General features: G+C 38.0%; 1 protein-coding gene across 4 annotated transcripts in view; it reads right to left on the bottom strand.

Annotated features, from left to right (window-relative positions):
• Positions 1-16,432, bottom strand: part of UBR2 (ubiquitin protein ligase E3 component n-recognin 2) — a 117,170-nt gene that overhangs the window by 21,113 nt on the left and 79,625 nt on the right. For 2 of the 4 annotated variants that reach the window (XM_082637829.1, XM_082637828.1), the window contains exons 27-36: positions 14,330-14,439; positions 14,144-14,224; positions 13,626-13,804; positions 12,684-12,883; positions 10,375-10,468; positions 9,409-9,570; positions 7,789-7,892; positions 7,003-7,081; positions 3,981-4,129; positions 3,512-3,567 (exon numbers count right to left, since the gene is read on the bottom strand). In XM_082637829.1, coding sequence (XP_082493955.1) covers positions 3,512-3,567; positions 3,981-4,129; positions 7,003-7,081; positions 7,789-7,892; positions 9,409-9,570; positions 10,375-10,468; positions 12,684-12,883; positions 13,626-13,804; positions 14,144-14,224; positions 14,330-14,439 — 1,214 coding nt within the window. The remainder of the gene's footprint in view (positions 1-3,511; positions 3,568-3,980; positions 4,130-7,002; positions 7,082-7,788; positions 7,893-9,408; positions 9,571-10,374; positions 10,469-12,683; positions 12,884-13,625; positions 13,805-14,143; positions 14,225-14,329; positions 14,440-16,432) is intronic. The other 2 variants (XM_082637831.1, XM_082637830.1) reach the window with 1 other exon arrangement.

Here is a 16,432-nt window from a genome sequence, read left to right as displayed (position 1 = left end):
TGGAATGGAAAATATCTAATTGTATGATGAATAAAACAAGGCTATCTCCTGTTACCATGCTGCTAGTTCTCTGTGGAAAAGTTAAGAAGGACACATGCGTCAAGACAGACAACAAACAAAAGAGACTCCCAGGAATGTGATGCAGTATTTCTTTATATTTAGTCTAAATAAATACTCTAAAATGTGGCAAACACTTCAAATACTGGGGAAATTACGTGCAAGAAGATGGTTATACAAATCAGGGTGTCTGTAAACATCAAAAACTGTTATGGAGACTATGTAGGAACAATGAGAAAACTCTCAATGTAAAGTGAAGAACAGAGTAGAAACAAAACTACATGTAAATATCTATTATAATAAAGTATAAACATGCTAGTGAAAAAGACAGATGGGTGATTGACTTAAGTTTTTTCTTCCTGCTTAATTCTCTATTTTCTAAATTTTTTGTAATGTTGTTTGGTTCAATAGATATTGAGGACCTACCATACGCTAGTCTTGGTTTTGAAGATCTCAAAATGAAAACTCACCCCCCCACCCCCTGCTCTCAAGGAGCTCACAGCCTTGAGGGTGGGAAGGAAGAGAAAAGGGGGGAGGGGACAGCTAAAGGAGGCAGTATCACAGGTGAGGTATACCCCACTTCATGGCTCGGAAGTTTCCCAGGGAAGGCAAAGCTTGGAGAACTTCTTAAAGAGAAGTCATCTGCTTAGGGCACTCGAGCAGAGGCAAAAGTCTGGGACTGGCATTTGGGGACCAGTAATGATTCTGCAATCCTGGCCCATGGATGTGGGGATTGGCAGGAGGTGAGTGACAATGGAGAAGTAACATTTAAGAGATATGATCAGGGTGACTTTTTAGAGAACCTCTCTGATAATATATTAGGAGAGAGTGAGATTCAGGGTAGAGACAGTTACAATAATCTAGGCAAGAAAAGATACAGGGGCTGAACCAAATCAGTAGAAGTAGGAATGGAAGAACTAGAACAAATATGCAGGAGAGAAATTCAACAAACTCTGCTGATCAATTGGATATGAACATCCAGACCAAATGATGCATCCAAAAGGACTTGCAAGTTTCTGGCTTGGTCACTGGATGGACAGTGGTGACATTAACTAAGACTCTAAATATAGGAAGAAAAATTAATTTGGATTGTTCAGTTTGAGGTATCTTTAAGAGATCCAGGTGAAAAAAATGGCACTGAGCTAATAGATCTGGTTTAGAGATAAACAGGTGGGAATCATTTGGATATAACTGGAATCAGAGACATAGATGGGGCTGACCAGGGAAGAGTATCAGATGATTGAGTCATGGGCCAAACTCTGGGGGTTTAAAATAACATTTACAGCACAAAGGAGGGAAAGCAGACTGAGAAGGAGCCACCAGAAAGGTAGGGAGAAAACCAGGAATGTCACAGAAATCAAGAGAGAAAATGAGTTTCAGAAAGAAGTAGTTATCAGAATTAAGTAAATAGAATGTCAAATAAGGGCTGAAAAATGCCCACTCACAATGATAATGAGATCATTTGGTGAACTTGGCAAGAGGTGTTTCCGAAAAGTGAGACAGTGTTGGTGAGGGGTGGTGGTGGTGAAGCCAAACTGCAGGGAGTTGAAAAGTGAAGAGTTAGCAAGAAATTGGAGCCAGAGTATACATTATTGTTTAAAGATGTTTCGCTGTGTATAAAGTTTCTCTTAGGATGTGAAGTGAAATTAAAAACTGTAGGTGCTATTTATCTGTATTTAAACATTTTTCATTGCATGGTGAAATAAGCTTTAAAATCGCTTGCTTGGTCATAAAAAGGAATGAAAAAGCTAGGGTGAGAGAAGATAATATTGAGGGCAAGAGTAAGAGGAATAATGGAGCACACTTGTGAACAGGGCAAGTGCCAGGAGTGAAAGAGGTAGAAGAAGGGATAACTGATGGAGAGGGGATGGATTCCAAACAATAGATGAAAAGATAAGCCACTTTACCCGGAGGTCTCTTATCCTCTGATATAGGAGGGAAAGGTCAGTGGAGAGGTATGTAAATTTGAAAAGCAGAAGTCAAAAAAATAGAATGAGTTCATCCCTAATGGCTATATACTTTAAAAAATTAAATTTCTCTTATGAACGTAGAAAAAAAACTTAGATAAAATATTAGCAAATCAAATATAATCATATATAAAAAGGATACTCTACATGACCAAGTTGGGATTATTTCAGGAATGCAAGGTTGCTTTAACAATCAATATAAACAGATTACACAAATCATATTAGCAGAAAAACAGATGAAGAGCCGACAGTGTGCCGAAGAGGTAGAGTGAAGTACACAGAATCAAGAAAATGTGTAAGAACTGCCTTAAAAACCAGACAAAGTAAACTCTATTCTATACATTTGTGATTGCCTTTTCAATATCAGCATACTTATCAACTCTTATTTACTGTAGCAAAAGAATGTCACAGTCAACATTGATAGTCATATCCCAATCCATCATATATCACAGTTAAGAATACAGGGTACTGCTATTCTGCTGATTTACCACAAAGATACAATTCAGGGCAGTTTTAATACCAGGGTCTACTCCTAGATATTCCAATTTAATAAGTCAAAGTGACCAGGTATCTGTATTTTTAAAAAACTCCAAAGAGTTAGGGGCTCTTACATCAGTGGTTCTCAATCCTGGCCTCGGGGGTGGGGGAAGCTTTTATTTTATTTTTTTTTTTCTTTTTGCGGTATGCGGGCCTCTCACTGTTGTGGCCTCCCCCGTTGCGGAGCACAGGCTCCGGATGCGCAGGCCCAGCGGCCATGGCTCACGGGCCCAGCCGCTCCGCGGCATATGGGATCCTCCCAGACCGGGGCACGAACCCGTATCCCCTGCATCGGCAGGCGGACTCTCAACCACTGCGCCACCAGGGAGGCCCGGGGGAAGCTTTTAAAAAAATATTAACGCCTGGGGCCTATCTCCAGAGACTCTGATTTAACTGACCCATAGTAGGGCCTAGGCACTTTTAAAAGCTCCCCAGGTGATTCTACGTGAATAAAATTACATGCACTTTTATGATTATAAGTTTGAATGGTAAGTAGTAGAAGAAGCTGACACTAGCTACATTGTAAAAATTAGCAAGCTTTAATTGTATATTCCTTCACTTTTCTAGGCATTAAATGTACTGTTTTGACATTAATTTGTACTTATTTACATGTTGCTTATAATGGGTAGTCAAATGTGGTAGAGGGTATGTTCTGATCTCTATTTCCAACTACGGCACTAAACATTCAAGAACAAGCACTTTGTTTTTGTTCCCCATCCCCCCATTTTTTTGCATGTTTAACCAAAAGAGATGAAGTCTGTTTAAAAGAAAAATAATGAAAAATTAAATTATAAACATTACGTCTTCAGTATTGTTACAGAAAATGGGTTTTACCTCAAAAGGAGTGAACCTATGCTTAAATAACCATTTCAGGTTTTTTGGATTAAAAAAAGCAGAACAATCTAATTTCTACTCCACCATTCCATGAATTGAGTAAACTGATAACTTACCAGTCTGCAAGGCAAAGGACTGAACAACGGTTTATCTTCATCATTTAAAATTCTTTCTGAGGATTAAAAATGGTAAAGATGGTAAATTTTATGTTTTGTACATTTTATTACAAGTTTAAAAAAAAAGTAAAAAAAAAATTCTTTCTCCCGAAAGCACAATATTGTCAGGTTTTGAAATCTTTAAGTCATTTCACAAGAATTAACTTTGGATAAGAAGTAAAAATGAGGAAATATTCCCTTAACTGACAAGAAGCTATAAGCACCACTAAAATGAGTTCTCTGTTGCTGTGGTTAATTTATAAACTGTCAATCTAATATTCTGTCAGTACACTACATTTCCTGCTTCAAAGTCTTTATATTATTTGATATTGTTGCCCACTTTAAACATCTCTGTTTAAATACAGGATTCTACACACAACTCATGTCAATGTATGCTTGAGATTTAAAGACACAACTCTGAATCTCTTACCTATGCTTTGGATGGTGTACGCACAACTACCCCAGCACATTATGGGGACACGGGGATCCTCTTCATTGGGATGAACCTTTAGTCCCACCTTATAAGTAGCAGTTCCAAATGTTGTTAGCATTTCTTTTATGCTTTCAGAATAAGGATTCCTGAAGTGAACATGTACAGGATTAGCTCAAAACAATGTGCTCACATCAATCAAAGGGCTCAGTTTCTTAACAGCTATTTTCTATGTTGGAACTGAACCACTGAAACTACCTAAAGATAGTTGTACGAAAAGGGGGAATGAAAGACATGCAAACGGTCCCTGCCTGAGAGGGATTATGCTCTACTTGGGTTGGCAGCAGTGAGGCACAGGCCTGAAAACAGGGTATTAGGGTGAAGGTCTACACACTGAACTATTGGACCCTGGACCTCTTCCCCATCTCAAGAACATCAGCAATGTGTACCCACTGCCATAGATTTTAGTTTCTCCAGTGAAGAATTCTCAGGAAAAGCCGTTTTTACACATTGACATTTGGGGGTCCCAAGTGAAAGACTGGCGGGGGCCTGATCACCTCGTTGTGAGGCTCATAGGTCAGCAAGTTCCAACCTGCCCACCAGGTATCCAGTGAGCTTCCTAGTGCCTTGTTCTTGAAATCACCCAAGGACCAATAAACATTTAAGAAAAGAATCAAACATCAAAGACATAAACACCAAAACAAACAAGCAGAAAAAAGGAACTCAGGGAAAACGGAGACAGGGTAGAGAACAACAATTTATAAAAAAATTAGGGGACTTCCCTGGTGGCGCAGTGGTTAAGAATCTGCCTGCCAACGCAGGGGACATGGGTTCGATTCCTGGTCCGGGAAGATCCCACGTGCCGTGGAGCAACTAAGCCCGTGCGCCACAAATACTGAGCCTGCGCTCTAGAGCCCACGAGCCACAACTAATAAGCCTGCGTGCCACAACTACTGAAGCCCATGGGCCTAAAGCCTGTGCTCCGGAACAAGAGAAACCACCACAATGAGAAGCCCACACACCGCAACGAAGAATAGCCCCTGCTTGCCCCAACTAGAGAAAGCCCGTGTGCAGCAGTGAAGACCCAATGCAGCCATACATACATACCTACATACACACCTACCTACATACATACATAAATAAATAAGGGGATCAGTCCAAGAGGGCCAAGAATGAACTAACAGTAGGACTACCTCAAAGAATGGAAAAACCAAGAGGAGAAAATTATCTAAGGAACAAAATAAAACACTCCCCAAACTGAAGGATATGAATCTTCAAAGAGCCTGTTGAAAACCTGGCGAAATGAATGAAGAAAAGACTCACATGCCAAGGAATATCACAGAGAAATTTCAGAACATTGGGAATTAATGAGACAATCACAACAGTTTCCAGAAGTAATAAAGTTACAAAGGAACAGGAATCAGAATGGTGTTAATTTCTCAGTGGGTGCTAGAAGTTAGTAAACACTGCCTTCAAAATCTAGATGTAAAGTTACTTCTAACCTATAATTCTATACCCAAACCATCCATCAAGCATATGGATACAATAAATGTATTTTCAGACATGGAAAATTTAACACCCAGGCACCTTTTCTTAGGAATCTGCTGAGAGATGCAACATGAGGGAGTAAATTAAGAAAGGAAGGAGAGGACTTCCCCAGTGGTTAAGATTCTGCACTCCCAAAGCAGGCGGTGTGGGTTCAATCACTGGTCAGGGAACTAAAATCCTACATGCCACAGGTGCGGCCAAAAAAAAAAAGAGAGAGAGAAGGATACAAGATCCAGCAAACAAGAGGAGCAAGGCTAGGGGAAGTCTCAGGGTGACATCTGTGTCCTGTCCTGATTGGCATGGGAGGGCAAAGGCTGTGGGAGGAGGGCTCCAGGAAGGAAGATCATCTGATGAATCTGAGCACTGATAGCTACTGCTAGGCATCTGACAGGTCTATTGCAACGTTTAGGGGAAAAAAAAAGTATTATATACAAAGAAAACCAAGTATATGAAAAAAAATAAGGTAATTATTAACCACAGGAAAACAAAATGTATAAGAAAGGAAATTTACCACACAACTTATCAGTAGAAACAATTATAATATAAAAACTGACAAACGATTTAACCAAAAATTGTGAAATAACTCTATAGGTAGACTGGCGAGGAATAGTGAATAGGGTAGAGGTCAAAGTTGAATCCTAAATTACTAGTCAACAGAAAGATACTGTCTAAAAAAATGATAAATCAAGACACAGCTGATTAAGCATTTTAATTAGAAATACGGAAGTACGTAGCAGAAGAAACAAAATGACAGGACTGGGGATAGGGAGGAGGAATGTGAGAGGCACAGGACTGATGTTCTTTCTGTTTAAGCCCTCCAGTAGTATTTTTACTGAGTAATTTAGTATTTGCCAGGCACAGCTTCCACGTAACATTAAATGTATTGTCACTTTATAACACTTATGAGGTAGATATTATTATCTTCCCTTTACAAATGAGGAAACTGAGTGAGGTACAGAGAGGTCAAGCAATTTGCACAAAGTTGCACAGCTTATAAGCAGCGGTGCTGGAACTGAACAAAAGCAGTCTAGCTCTAGAATCTGGGTTATACCTTGTAACTTACTGGCTATGGGTAAAATTAGGCTGAAAACACTCTGGTTTTGGTCCTGAGTTACTAAGAGGTTGGTGGGGCCATAAATAGAAAACAGAAGTCAGAAGGAAGCATGGGCTTTGGTGGGGGAGCTGAGCAGCTTAGGTTTAGATGTACTGATAAGGTGTTGTCAAGTAGAGCCAGATAAAGGGGTGTAGGAGGGAGTCAGGAACATAGACTAGGAGAGGTTTGTGAGAATTAAACATGCCATGTAGTTCTTAGGTTTTTATCTATACACCTGCAGTAAATATTCTTAAGTCTCAGAATTCAAGATCAGTGTCCTATAACATTTTGCTCCCTAACTTGACAAACGATATTCTTACTAACTGCTGACTTAATTTTTCATTTCAAGTGGGCCAAATTTAAAAGGAATAATATACTCACTTAGGATGAAAATCAGGCCTAAATCCTTCAGGGAGCTGCAATTCATCCACATTTTCTAAATTCTTTGATAAGGCAGTATCTACAGAAACAAGAATTTTATATTATTATTCTTTAGTCCACAATATTTCTATAAACTTCAGTAATAAATTTCATTATAAATTTAGGTCAAAGAAATTTTAAAAAGTGGGAAAAATTCCCATTAATGAAAACTAATATAATATACATTCAAAGCATGAGAAACACTATTGCTCTGGATGACCTAGGTACCTTCTTCGGTCACCTGTGCTTCTCCTCAAAGTAAAGCCACTGGAATGTAGCTAGGGAAGGTAAGAAAAGGAAGAGTATGCTGTTTTGTTTCCTTATAAACCAATGGTATAAATTCTGCTCAGACTGCTTTCCCTCAAGGTCGGAAGTGCAGTGCATGTCTATCAAACTTGGGAAGCCTTTGGTAATGCCAACAATATAGTGAGTCAGCCCACAGAGAACAAAGCCAGCTCTTTCATACTCAGTTACATCTCCCCCACCCCCAGAAGCTGTTCAATAAAATGGGGGAGTAAGTGAGAAGTATTTATCATAAACTTCACATGAGCTTGTGTGTTTTCAAGGAATAAGGAGTAATGTAGCAGATTCAAATTTAGTTCACTAAGACAAAGAAAATTAGAGAAAGTCAAATTTTAAAGTGATAGGTTTCACTTTTAAAATATTTTAAAACAATTTATTCTGAAACTATATTTCCCAGTGGTCTCAGACATTAGGGAAAAATGAAAGCAGGTTATCAGAACTTACTAGGAGTATTTTCTTCTTTCCTAAGAACCTGTAATGCTTTTATTTGCTGAGATATTGTTCTAATCCACTGAGTCAGATTTGGTTGGTCTGAAAAATGTAACCTGCTAGAAAAGATTATAGAGAGTGTTTAGTATTCTGTTGCTGCTTAGTTTAAGATACAAAAAGACTCCTTAAATGATCACAGGTATATTTTAGACATACTTCAAATATTAAAAAAACAAAAAAACAATAAAAAAACCTAGGGGAAAATTTGTTGCTTTTTAAAAAGTCAGAATAGGTATTTACCAATGGAAATGAAAATATATCATTCGTCAATATGATGCTAATAATTATTAGCAACATATTGAATTATTTGCCAAATATTTCACTTTTTTGGTACTGGAATTTATTAGTATTTCTTAAATATCACAATCACCACACCACAGACACTATTTATTGAGTGCTTATTATACTGCAAGCACTTAGTTATGTTGTAAGCATTTTACAGTATTATATTTAATCCTCAGAATCGTTAATGAAATAGGTTATATTATTGTCCCCATTTTACAGATGAGGAAACAGGTTTAGAGCTATGTTACTTGACTAAGGCCATATATGGGACAGATGTGGCATTCAAACCCAGCTATATCAGACTCCACAGCCTGTGTTCTTTTAACAAATGTGCCATAACTGACTCTCCTGGGAAAAAAGCAAAACCTGAACCACAGAAGTGATTGTTTTCTCCTTACATGCAGAGAATTCTTAATCTAACAATGACTAATTTCTTTACCAGTTCAAATGCAGGTATAAGTCAGCACCATGATATGCTTTTCTGATTAAAATGCATGAGCTTACATGCACATCTAATGGTATTTTAAGAACACTGTGTGGTAGCATAGACTAAGACACCATGGTTTTAACTCCTAAAATTGAAGAGAAAAAAACTGACCCTGCTTTATTTAAACCCAAATAGTACCACAGAAATAAACAGATGATTCATGTTCACAAAACTCAAATTAGTACTTGTGAATGTAAGACAGATACCATAAACTGAGTAATAAAGGTCAGGTTTGAAGAGGAGACACTATCAAATTCATATCTGAAATGAGTATGTCTAATACTCCTATTAGCTAAAAGTGCACTAAAAATTATGAAATGACAAAAACTTTGCATTTTAAATACACTAACAGATTTTCACTTTTTGGCCCAATTTTTGAATTGGCCAGTAAATTGCAAAAAAGTATATTTAATTGTTAGTATGTTCAATAATGTCAGTTTGAGCTGCCCCTTCTCCCCCTATCAATTTACTGAGCATCTCTAAAAACGTATGAGGCAGATATTTAAAGTGGGGTCTTAGAAATAAAGGAGACAGTTTTCATGAACACATGGGAACTTTATACCCTTTATAGTGCTTACAGGTGACCAAGAAACTGTTAAATTTTAGCCTGTTCCTTTCTAAAAACCAAAATCATATTTCATAGGTCAGCTAGAAGAAATAACTAAATAAAAAGTTTGGAAAGTACCTGGAAAACATTATGCATTTACCTAGAGTGATCTCCTCACCCAGCTGTTGTTTATTATTTCATTACCTTCAAAGGAAACTAGTTCTTTGACATCAAGGTTCTATGAGCCAAAACTTACCTATTAAAAATATTTCTTGGAGGAAGCAGCAGAGGAATAACAGTATTACTCAAGCATTCACAAAGGGGACAAAGGAATTCTCCATTTTCTACATCATAGCTTGTATGTAAGCGTAATCTCTGTTGCCTTCGCTGTTCTTTAGCTTGAACGGAATCAAAATACCTTTACAATTAGAAAACATGAGGTATCAAAAACAATGGTAATTTTTAAAAATGAGAGCCACAAGCTTCAACATTTTAAATAATTTGTTTCCACAAAAAAAATCTAAAATTAAAATCTTGAAATGACCTGAATTATTTTTAACAGTGATACTTTAATTTTGAGTTGTTGTAATTACCAAAATGGGCTAAGAGTTTTAAAACAGGAGAATCAAAAAAAGACTGCCTTGCAAACAATCATTCACAATGTAGCATATTTCTTGGTCCCAGTGCTCTGCGGTTACTCCCCCAGTGTTGGTGACTACGTACTAGGGGCAGTTCATAACAACTCAATGAGCAGAGTACTAGAATAACAGCACTGATTTGTTGGTTTTGTGGGAGCATAGAAAGCACCAAAGTAGAATAAGTTTGAAGTTATCCCATCTTAGCTCGGGGAGCCATGGCAATCTTAAGAACTAACCAGACAAGTGCTAGCATCTTCAGAATCAAGAGTTATTCACCCTGGACCTAAAAAAAGACATATTTCTAGGGTTTATACCACTGTAAAAATCCTTTACTTCGTCTAGTCTGTTAGATCCCCACATTAAAAAATACATTTGATATACTATGAAGTTTCTAAGTCACTCCTTTAAATGTAATGACAAAACAAATTAATTTTGTTATTTATTAGGCAGTAATATGGAGTTTTCTTCTTCAAACATCTTTAGTTCTTTCTCCCTTTTTCTAGAATGGAATTTCCTTTATTAAAAAATTTAATTTTGAGCCTTTGGATAAGCTTCTCTTGACTAATATTATGAATATAAATTACCTTTGCCAACAATGGGCATGCATAATGTGCCCACAGCTACCAGTATGTGTTCCACAAGACAGATCAGGGTGCATGAATAATGGATCATATTTTTCTGCATTATAAAACAAACAAAAAACAAAGGGAAAAACCAAGCATTTAATATTCCTATAACAAATGTACAACTTTGAACTGTGAAATCCTTACTAAGGGCCTGTAAACTTCAAGTGAAATGCTAGTTTATACCTTTGATTTGAGATACCAATAATTTATGCAAGACCTCAGATTATTCAGAATATAGGACTCTCTAATTTTCATTACCTTGAGCAAGTTAATGAAACATCCCTGAATTGTTAACTGAAACTGGAATCCCGTATTTAAGTACATCTAATCTTTTGAACATTTCACATTTTCAGGGCACTGAGAGACTCCTATTCCCCGAAAATGCCCTGAGCCTGAGGTAAAAGGGATATTCTTCAGGGAGAGGTCTTTAATACCTTCAGGGCAGCTGGGTCACAATGATCTCTAACAAAAAAGATGTCCTGGCAGTAGAGGAGAATCTGCCTAAAGACAATCATGCAGAGACTAGCCACAATTACTATACCAGAGTCAAAGTTGCAGCAAAATATCTGGGACAGCGGCCCAGACCAGAGTAGGGAAAAATGGGAAATTCAGACAGTCTTCTGCTCTGGTACTGATTTTTTATATTTCAAGGAGATGAAAAATGAAGACAAACATAAAGTGGGTAGCCGGCTTCTTCGGGAATTCTTGGAATTCTCTACATAAATTAGTATAATCTTAGAAATTCCCTAACATTAAATTACTCAAGTTTCAATTTGCTTTATATAATATAACAGTACAAATTTCACAGCATAAAGAAAATCTTTTATGATATAAATTGTGAAAGCATTAAAAAAATCCACTTATAGCCAAGTACTAAATACAACTGGTGACTTTATCTTCAGCCTGGAATGAAATTTGTAAATCGCCTAGTACAAATGATCATTTCTTAAGGTGAAGCTGACCAATGTATCTTAACTAGGGTGCTTGAGAGCCACACTGTGAAGACTTTCATTATAGAGAAAAGGCAAACTTACCAGTGGTCTCTCAAACCTCCTTCCAATCATACAATGTGAAAAGCACTGGCTAAATAAGTGCTTTGGAAATTAAAACACAGTTCCTACTCTCAAGAAGTTTACTGGCTGGTATCATTAAGGCATGTGCACACATAAACAAATGTAAGAGTAGAAACATAAAAGTATCTGCGGTGGACACAATAAGGTGCAGCCCAGAAGCCCCTGCAGGAATGAATGACTTACTCCCTCAGCTGTTAGAAGAGGGCACTCAACCGTTATCCCTCTTTAAGGGACTCTGCTCAGGGTCACACTACTTTGATCAAGGTCACACCTCTTTCCAGAGGTAGGCCACAAACAGTCACTGATCAGTGTCAGGGTATAAAGACCCAGCCCCCTTGCCCCAACTTGGGACACCTCTGAAGGGCCATCCAGCTCCAGAGCTCCCATGGGGTTGGCTAAGGTCTTCTGGGGACTGCATCATAGCTCAACTTCTCCCTTTGCCCAAACCTGCTTCCTTCCCGTCCATTCCATAGATGTTGATCCCAAGACTCTCTCTTTTTTTTTTTGTGGTACGAGGGCCTCTCACTGTTGTGGCCTCTCCCATTGCGGAGCACAGGCTCTGGACACGCAGGCTCAGCGGCCATGGCTCACGGGCCCAGCCGCTCCGCGGCATGTGGGATCTTCCCAGACCGGGGCACGAACCCGCATCCCCTGCATCGGCAGGCGGACTCTCAACCACTGCGCCACCAGGGAAGCCCCCCAAGACTCTCTTGAATAACATCCTGCACTGCATGGTAATCTCTATCTCAATAATCTAAATGAGAATCTGGCTCAAGGACAGCTTCTCACAGGGGTGACTCACACCACTGTTCTCAAGGGATTCCACCCTGGATCTATCTATGAGATAAAATAATTATTGAGATAAAAGTTATTGTTATTTCAGTGTCAACTAATTATTGGACTTTACAAATGTGAAGAATGGGAAAGACTGTTAAGTACCAAAGTACATTAATGAAACAAAGAACAGCTTTCTTTTGAATCCCTGCTATTTATCAGCTGCGTAATTCAGGCATAATACTTAACCTTCTGGAGTGTTTCCACATCTGTCAAGTGAGGAATTCCTGTCTAAGTTACCTGTTCAAGATACCACCAAGCCTACATTATTATTAAGTTCATAAAATCTCTGTATATCACCTACCATACTATGTGGCAGTCATTAGTAATAGGGAGGATGAGGATATAGCTATGACTTACCTGGATCCTGAATGAATTTACTTCTGTTTTTTGATAATACAGTTGATCTCTGAACAAATGCTGCCAGGACCATTGCCCTGCTTTCCACCTTGACCTCTTGCTCTTCTTGACACAATATACAGGTAACAAATTGTCTTTGTTCAGGGACCCGAGTTTGTGCTGGGCCCAATGCCGTATGAGTCATATCTGAAACCACAGGGCTGCAATAAAAAGGTTAGGAGTATAATTAATGAGCCTAAGAAGTTTCTATAGAATCATAAAACAGTAGATTCTAGGTAAGTAGAAACATATTTAAAACACGCAATTTTTTGTTTTTTTTAAAAAAAATTTATTTATTTATTTGGCTGTGCCAGGTCTTAGTTGCGGCACGTGGGATCTTTGATCTTTGTTGGGGCGTGCGGATCTTTAGTTGCAGCATGGGAAGTCTTAGTTGTGGCATGTGGGATCTAGTTCCCTGACCAGGGATCGAACCCAAGCCCCCTGCATTGGGAGCGCAGAGTCTTAGCCACTGGACCACCAGGGAAGTCCCTAAAACACACAGTTTTGATGACTTGATTTGAGAGACCCAAGTCTTTCATACGTATCAAAACCATGTCCTTCAATCCTCATAGCAATCCAATGTGCAACACATAAGTCAGACACGAAGTTAACTGAGCCCAGTGTATTCATTCTTTTATGAATCTCAAGGGTCTTCTGTATAACTTACATTTTAAGCATACATATGAATTCTCTTATCTATAGTCAAGAGACATGCTCATGATCATATGCTAATAAACTCAGATTTCTAAGATTAAGTCCTCTAACTACGAGGCCACAAAATTTATCTATCAACTCTTCTAAGTTATTCTATGATTAAGTGTACTTATAAAGAAAAAAAAAACAAACATCTTCCTCAGTTGAGAACCATGGTCAAGAGTTTCAAAAATTGTGATTAATTTTTACCTATTATCAAGAACAGCAGAGATAGAGGCATCCAGTTCTAATGTCTGCTGAAAGAGTTCTTTGTTCTCATCAATAAAGTGCCGCTGCATCTCAGACATCTGGGCCATGATCTTTTCTCTGCGCAGTCTGGCAATCTCAGCTTTTCTCTTCCTCTCAGCTTTGTCTTTGTCTCTCGAACTCTGAAATTACGCTTCATTTAATTAGACCATTAGAGGCTAAATGCATATTTTTTCCCCCAAAGCAGAAACATCTTTATTGTAAATACTAATTAAAAACTATTCTATAATCTCACTTATCTAAACAAAGAGAAAAGATTTCTTAATCAACCTAACATGTTAAAAGAAAAAAAAAAGGCAGTCAAAAAAGACAGCTACAAAAATATAAACAAATAGTGGCACACTTCTTGGGATTTACGTGTTTGTGAATAATATCAACTACCAACTTACTGCAGATAAATTTAATTGTTTATAGTGAGCTTGCCACAATTTTTCAGTATTACCACACTTTACATCTTATACCTCTTCCATTATGGTTCCTTCTGTCTCTGCCACAGGACTGGTGGATGAACTCTCCCTTATCTTCTTAATGGCATTAAAAGTCTATGAAAAAAAATATCGTTATTCTGAAGCTATGAAACATTAAAAAATTTAAAGATAAACATTTAATATTTCTCACAAAAAGCAGAGTGATGCAGGAAATTTTACCTTTAATATCCACCTAATCATATCTTTGTGGACTTCTAGGTAGGGAGCATTTTGTAGTGTTTCCAGCATAGCTAGTATGCTAGGAGAGTTGTTTGGTGCTTCACCAGGTTCTGAGGCGGAAGAAAAAAAGGGCACACGAACAACAGCTAAGACTTCATAGTGCTTATTACTATGCACAAGATAAATGAAGTTGCTTATAACATTTGCCCATCATTTGCCCATCATTTGATTACAGTTCAACTTAGAAATTTTCAATACCTCTTGAAATGTGACATATTTGTATTTTACAAACAAGTTGTTAACAACTAGAATGCTTTAATCATTCAAAACTGACATCTTACACCAAATGATTATTTTAACATAGCCTCTAGCAAAATTAAATAAAAACCCAGCTGAAAGGCCTAAGATTTTACAAGTCTAAGAAAATGAATCAGGATTAGAGGAGTCCATGTGTATATAACATGTATCTATTTGTTTTGACCTTTTCTTTAATGAAAACCTAGATTCAAAATAAAACAAATTTCTTCCTCTATGGATTACTTTTTTATTTTGAGAAAAAGATACAAAAAGTCCATTACTCTCAGGAATACATTTAATCCAATATTAGCTAATTTAGTTTTATAGTTGGAAATATCCAATTATTAATTTTCTTGATTTAAGAAACATTTCTGGCAAAATATTACTCTTTCCTAAGAGGGTAAGAGACCAAACTATGTGATCTTTATAAAAAAATGTTATTTAATTTAATTGTTATTTTTTTGGCCGCGCCACATGGCTTGTGGGATCTTAGTTCCCTGACCAGGGACTGAACCTAGTTCCTCAGCAGTGAAAGCTCCGAGTCCTAACAACTGGACCGCCAGAGAATTCCCTGAACTATGTGATCTTTCATATCCTTCCAGATCTGAAATTTGGTAGCTGTGGATTAGGGATCTGACTCTAAATAGTTTGTCTTTTGTTTGTATGTACGTATGCATGTATTTATTTATTTATTTATGGTTGCACTGGGTCTTTGTTGCTGTGTGCAGGCTTTCTCTAGTTGCGGTGAGCGGGGGCTACTCTTTGTTGCAGTGCACTGGCTTCTCATTGCGGTGGCTTCTCTTGTTGCGGAGCACAGGCTCTAGGTGCGTGGGCTTCAGTAGTTGTGGCACACGGGCTCAGTAGTTGTGGCTCGCAGGCTTAGCTGCTCCATGGCACGTGGGATCTTCCTGGCCCAGGGCTTGAACCCATGTCCCCTGCACTGGCAGGCGAATTCTTAACCACTGTGCCACCACAGAAGTTCCAATAGTTTGTTTTAATTATATAAAATGTTTAAAGAGAAATAGGAGGACTGTCTAGAGAAAATGATGATTGTTGAAAGAAAAAGAAAGAAAGAAGCAAAAGAGAACCTGAGATCAAATGAAATTAGGGAATTTTCTGTGTGGTTATCCCAAAGTAAAAAAACTGCAGATAAAGAAGGTACAACAGATACATTGTTAATGTTAATCGATAGAAAGAAACACTGGCAGAGAAAAGAGCTGGGAAAGGCTGGCATCCAAGAACATAGTCTTCAGTGGGGAAAGACAGCTCCCCTTCTGCCTCCCACTTACCTGGATGTGGGCAAAAAGGGAAAAATAGAGATTTAGCAGCAACCAGGACTATTCCTCCTCATCCCCCAGTGGAACCTACTATTCTCACAGTCATTATCTTTTAGGAAGAAATGGCAGAGAACACAATACTAAACAAAGTTACAGAAATACTCCCTTGCAATCAAGGAATTCAGAAATTCCTATTATACCACCACAACTTCATTTAAGCATCTCAGCAAATCACTGATTGCAGTTCTAGAGCAGGGAAAGTACAAGATGAGCCTCAGACACCTTTTGTGCCAGAAAGCAAGGTGGTGCTCAAATACTAATGGGGTTGGGTCAAAAGGACACAGAACCAATTGAACAGACTCCCACTACCCAGAAGTGGCACAGTTTGAGCATCAAAAGGAGTATTGATTATAACTGACTATAAAACACTGAAAAAAAAACCCATGAGTAATATTAAAAAACAAAAGAACCACAAAAATACGTAAGCAAACAAAAAAATTTCACAGTTGCCACTACTTCAGGTAACTAT

The sequence above is a fragment of the Mesoplodon mirus genome (assembly GCF_964341445.2).
Source record: "Mesoplodon mirus genome assembly, chromosome: 12".
In the NCBI taxonomy this organism is placed as follows: Eukaryota; Metazoa; Chordata; class Mammalia; order Artiodactyla; family Ziphiidae; genus Mesoplodon; species Mesoplodon mirus.
This window is presented reverse-complemented; position numbering and strand designations above follow the sequence as displayed.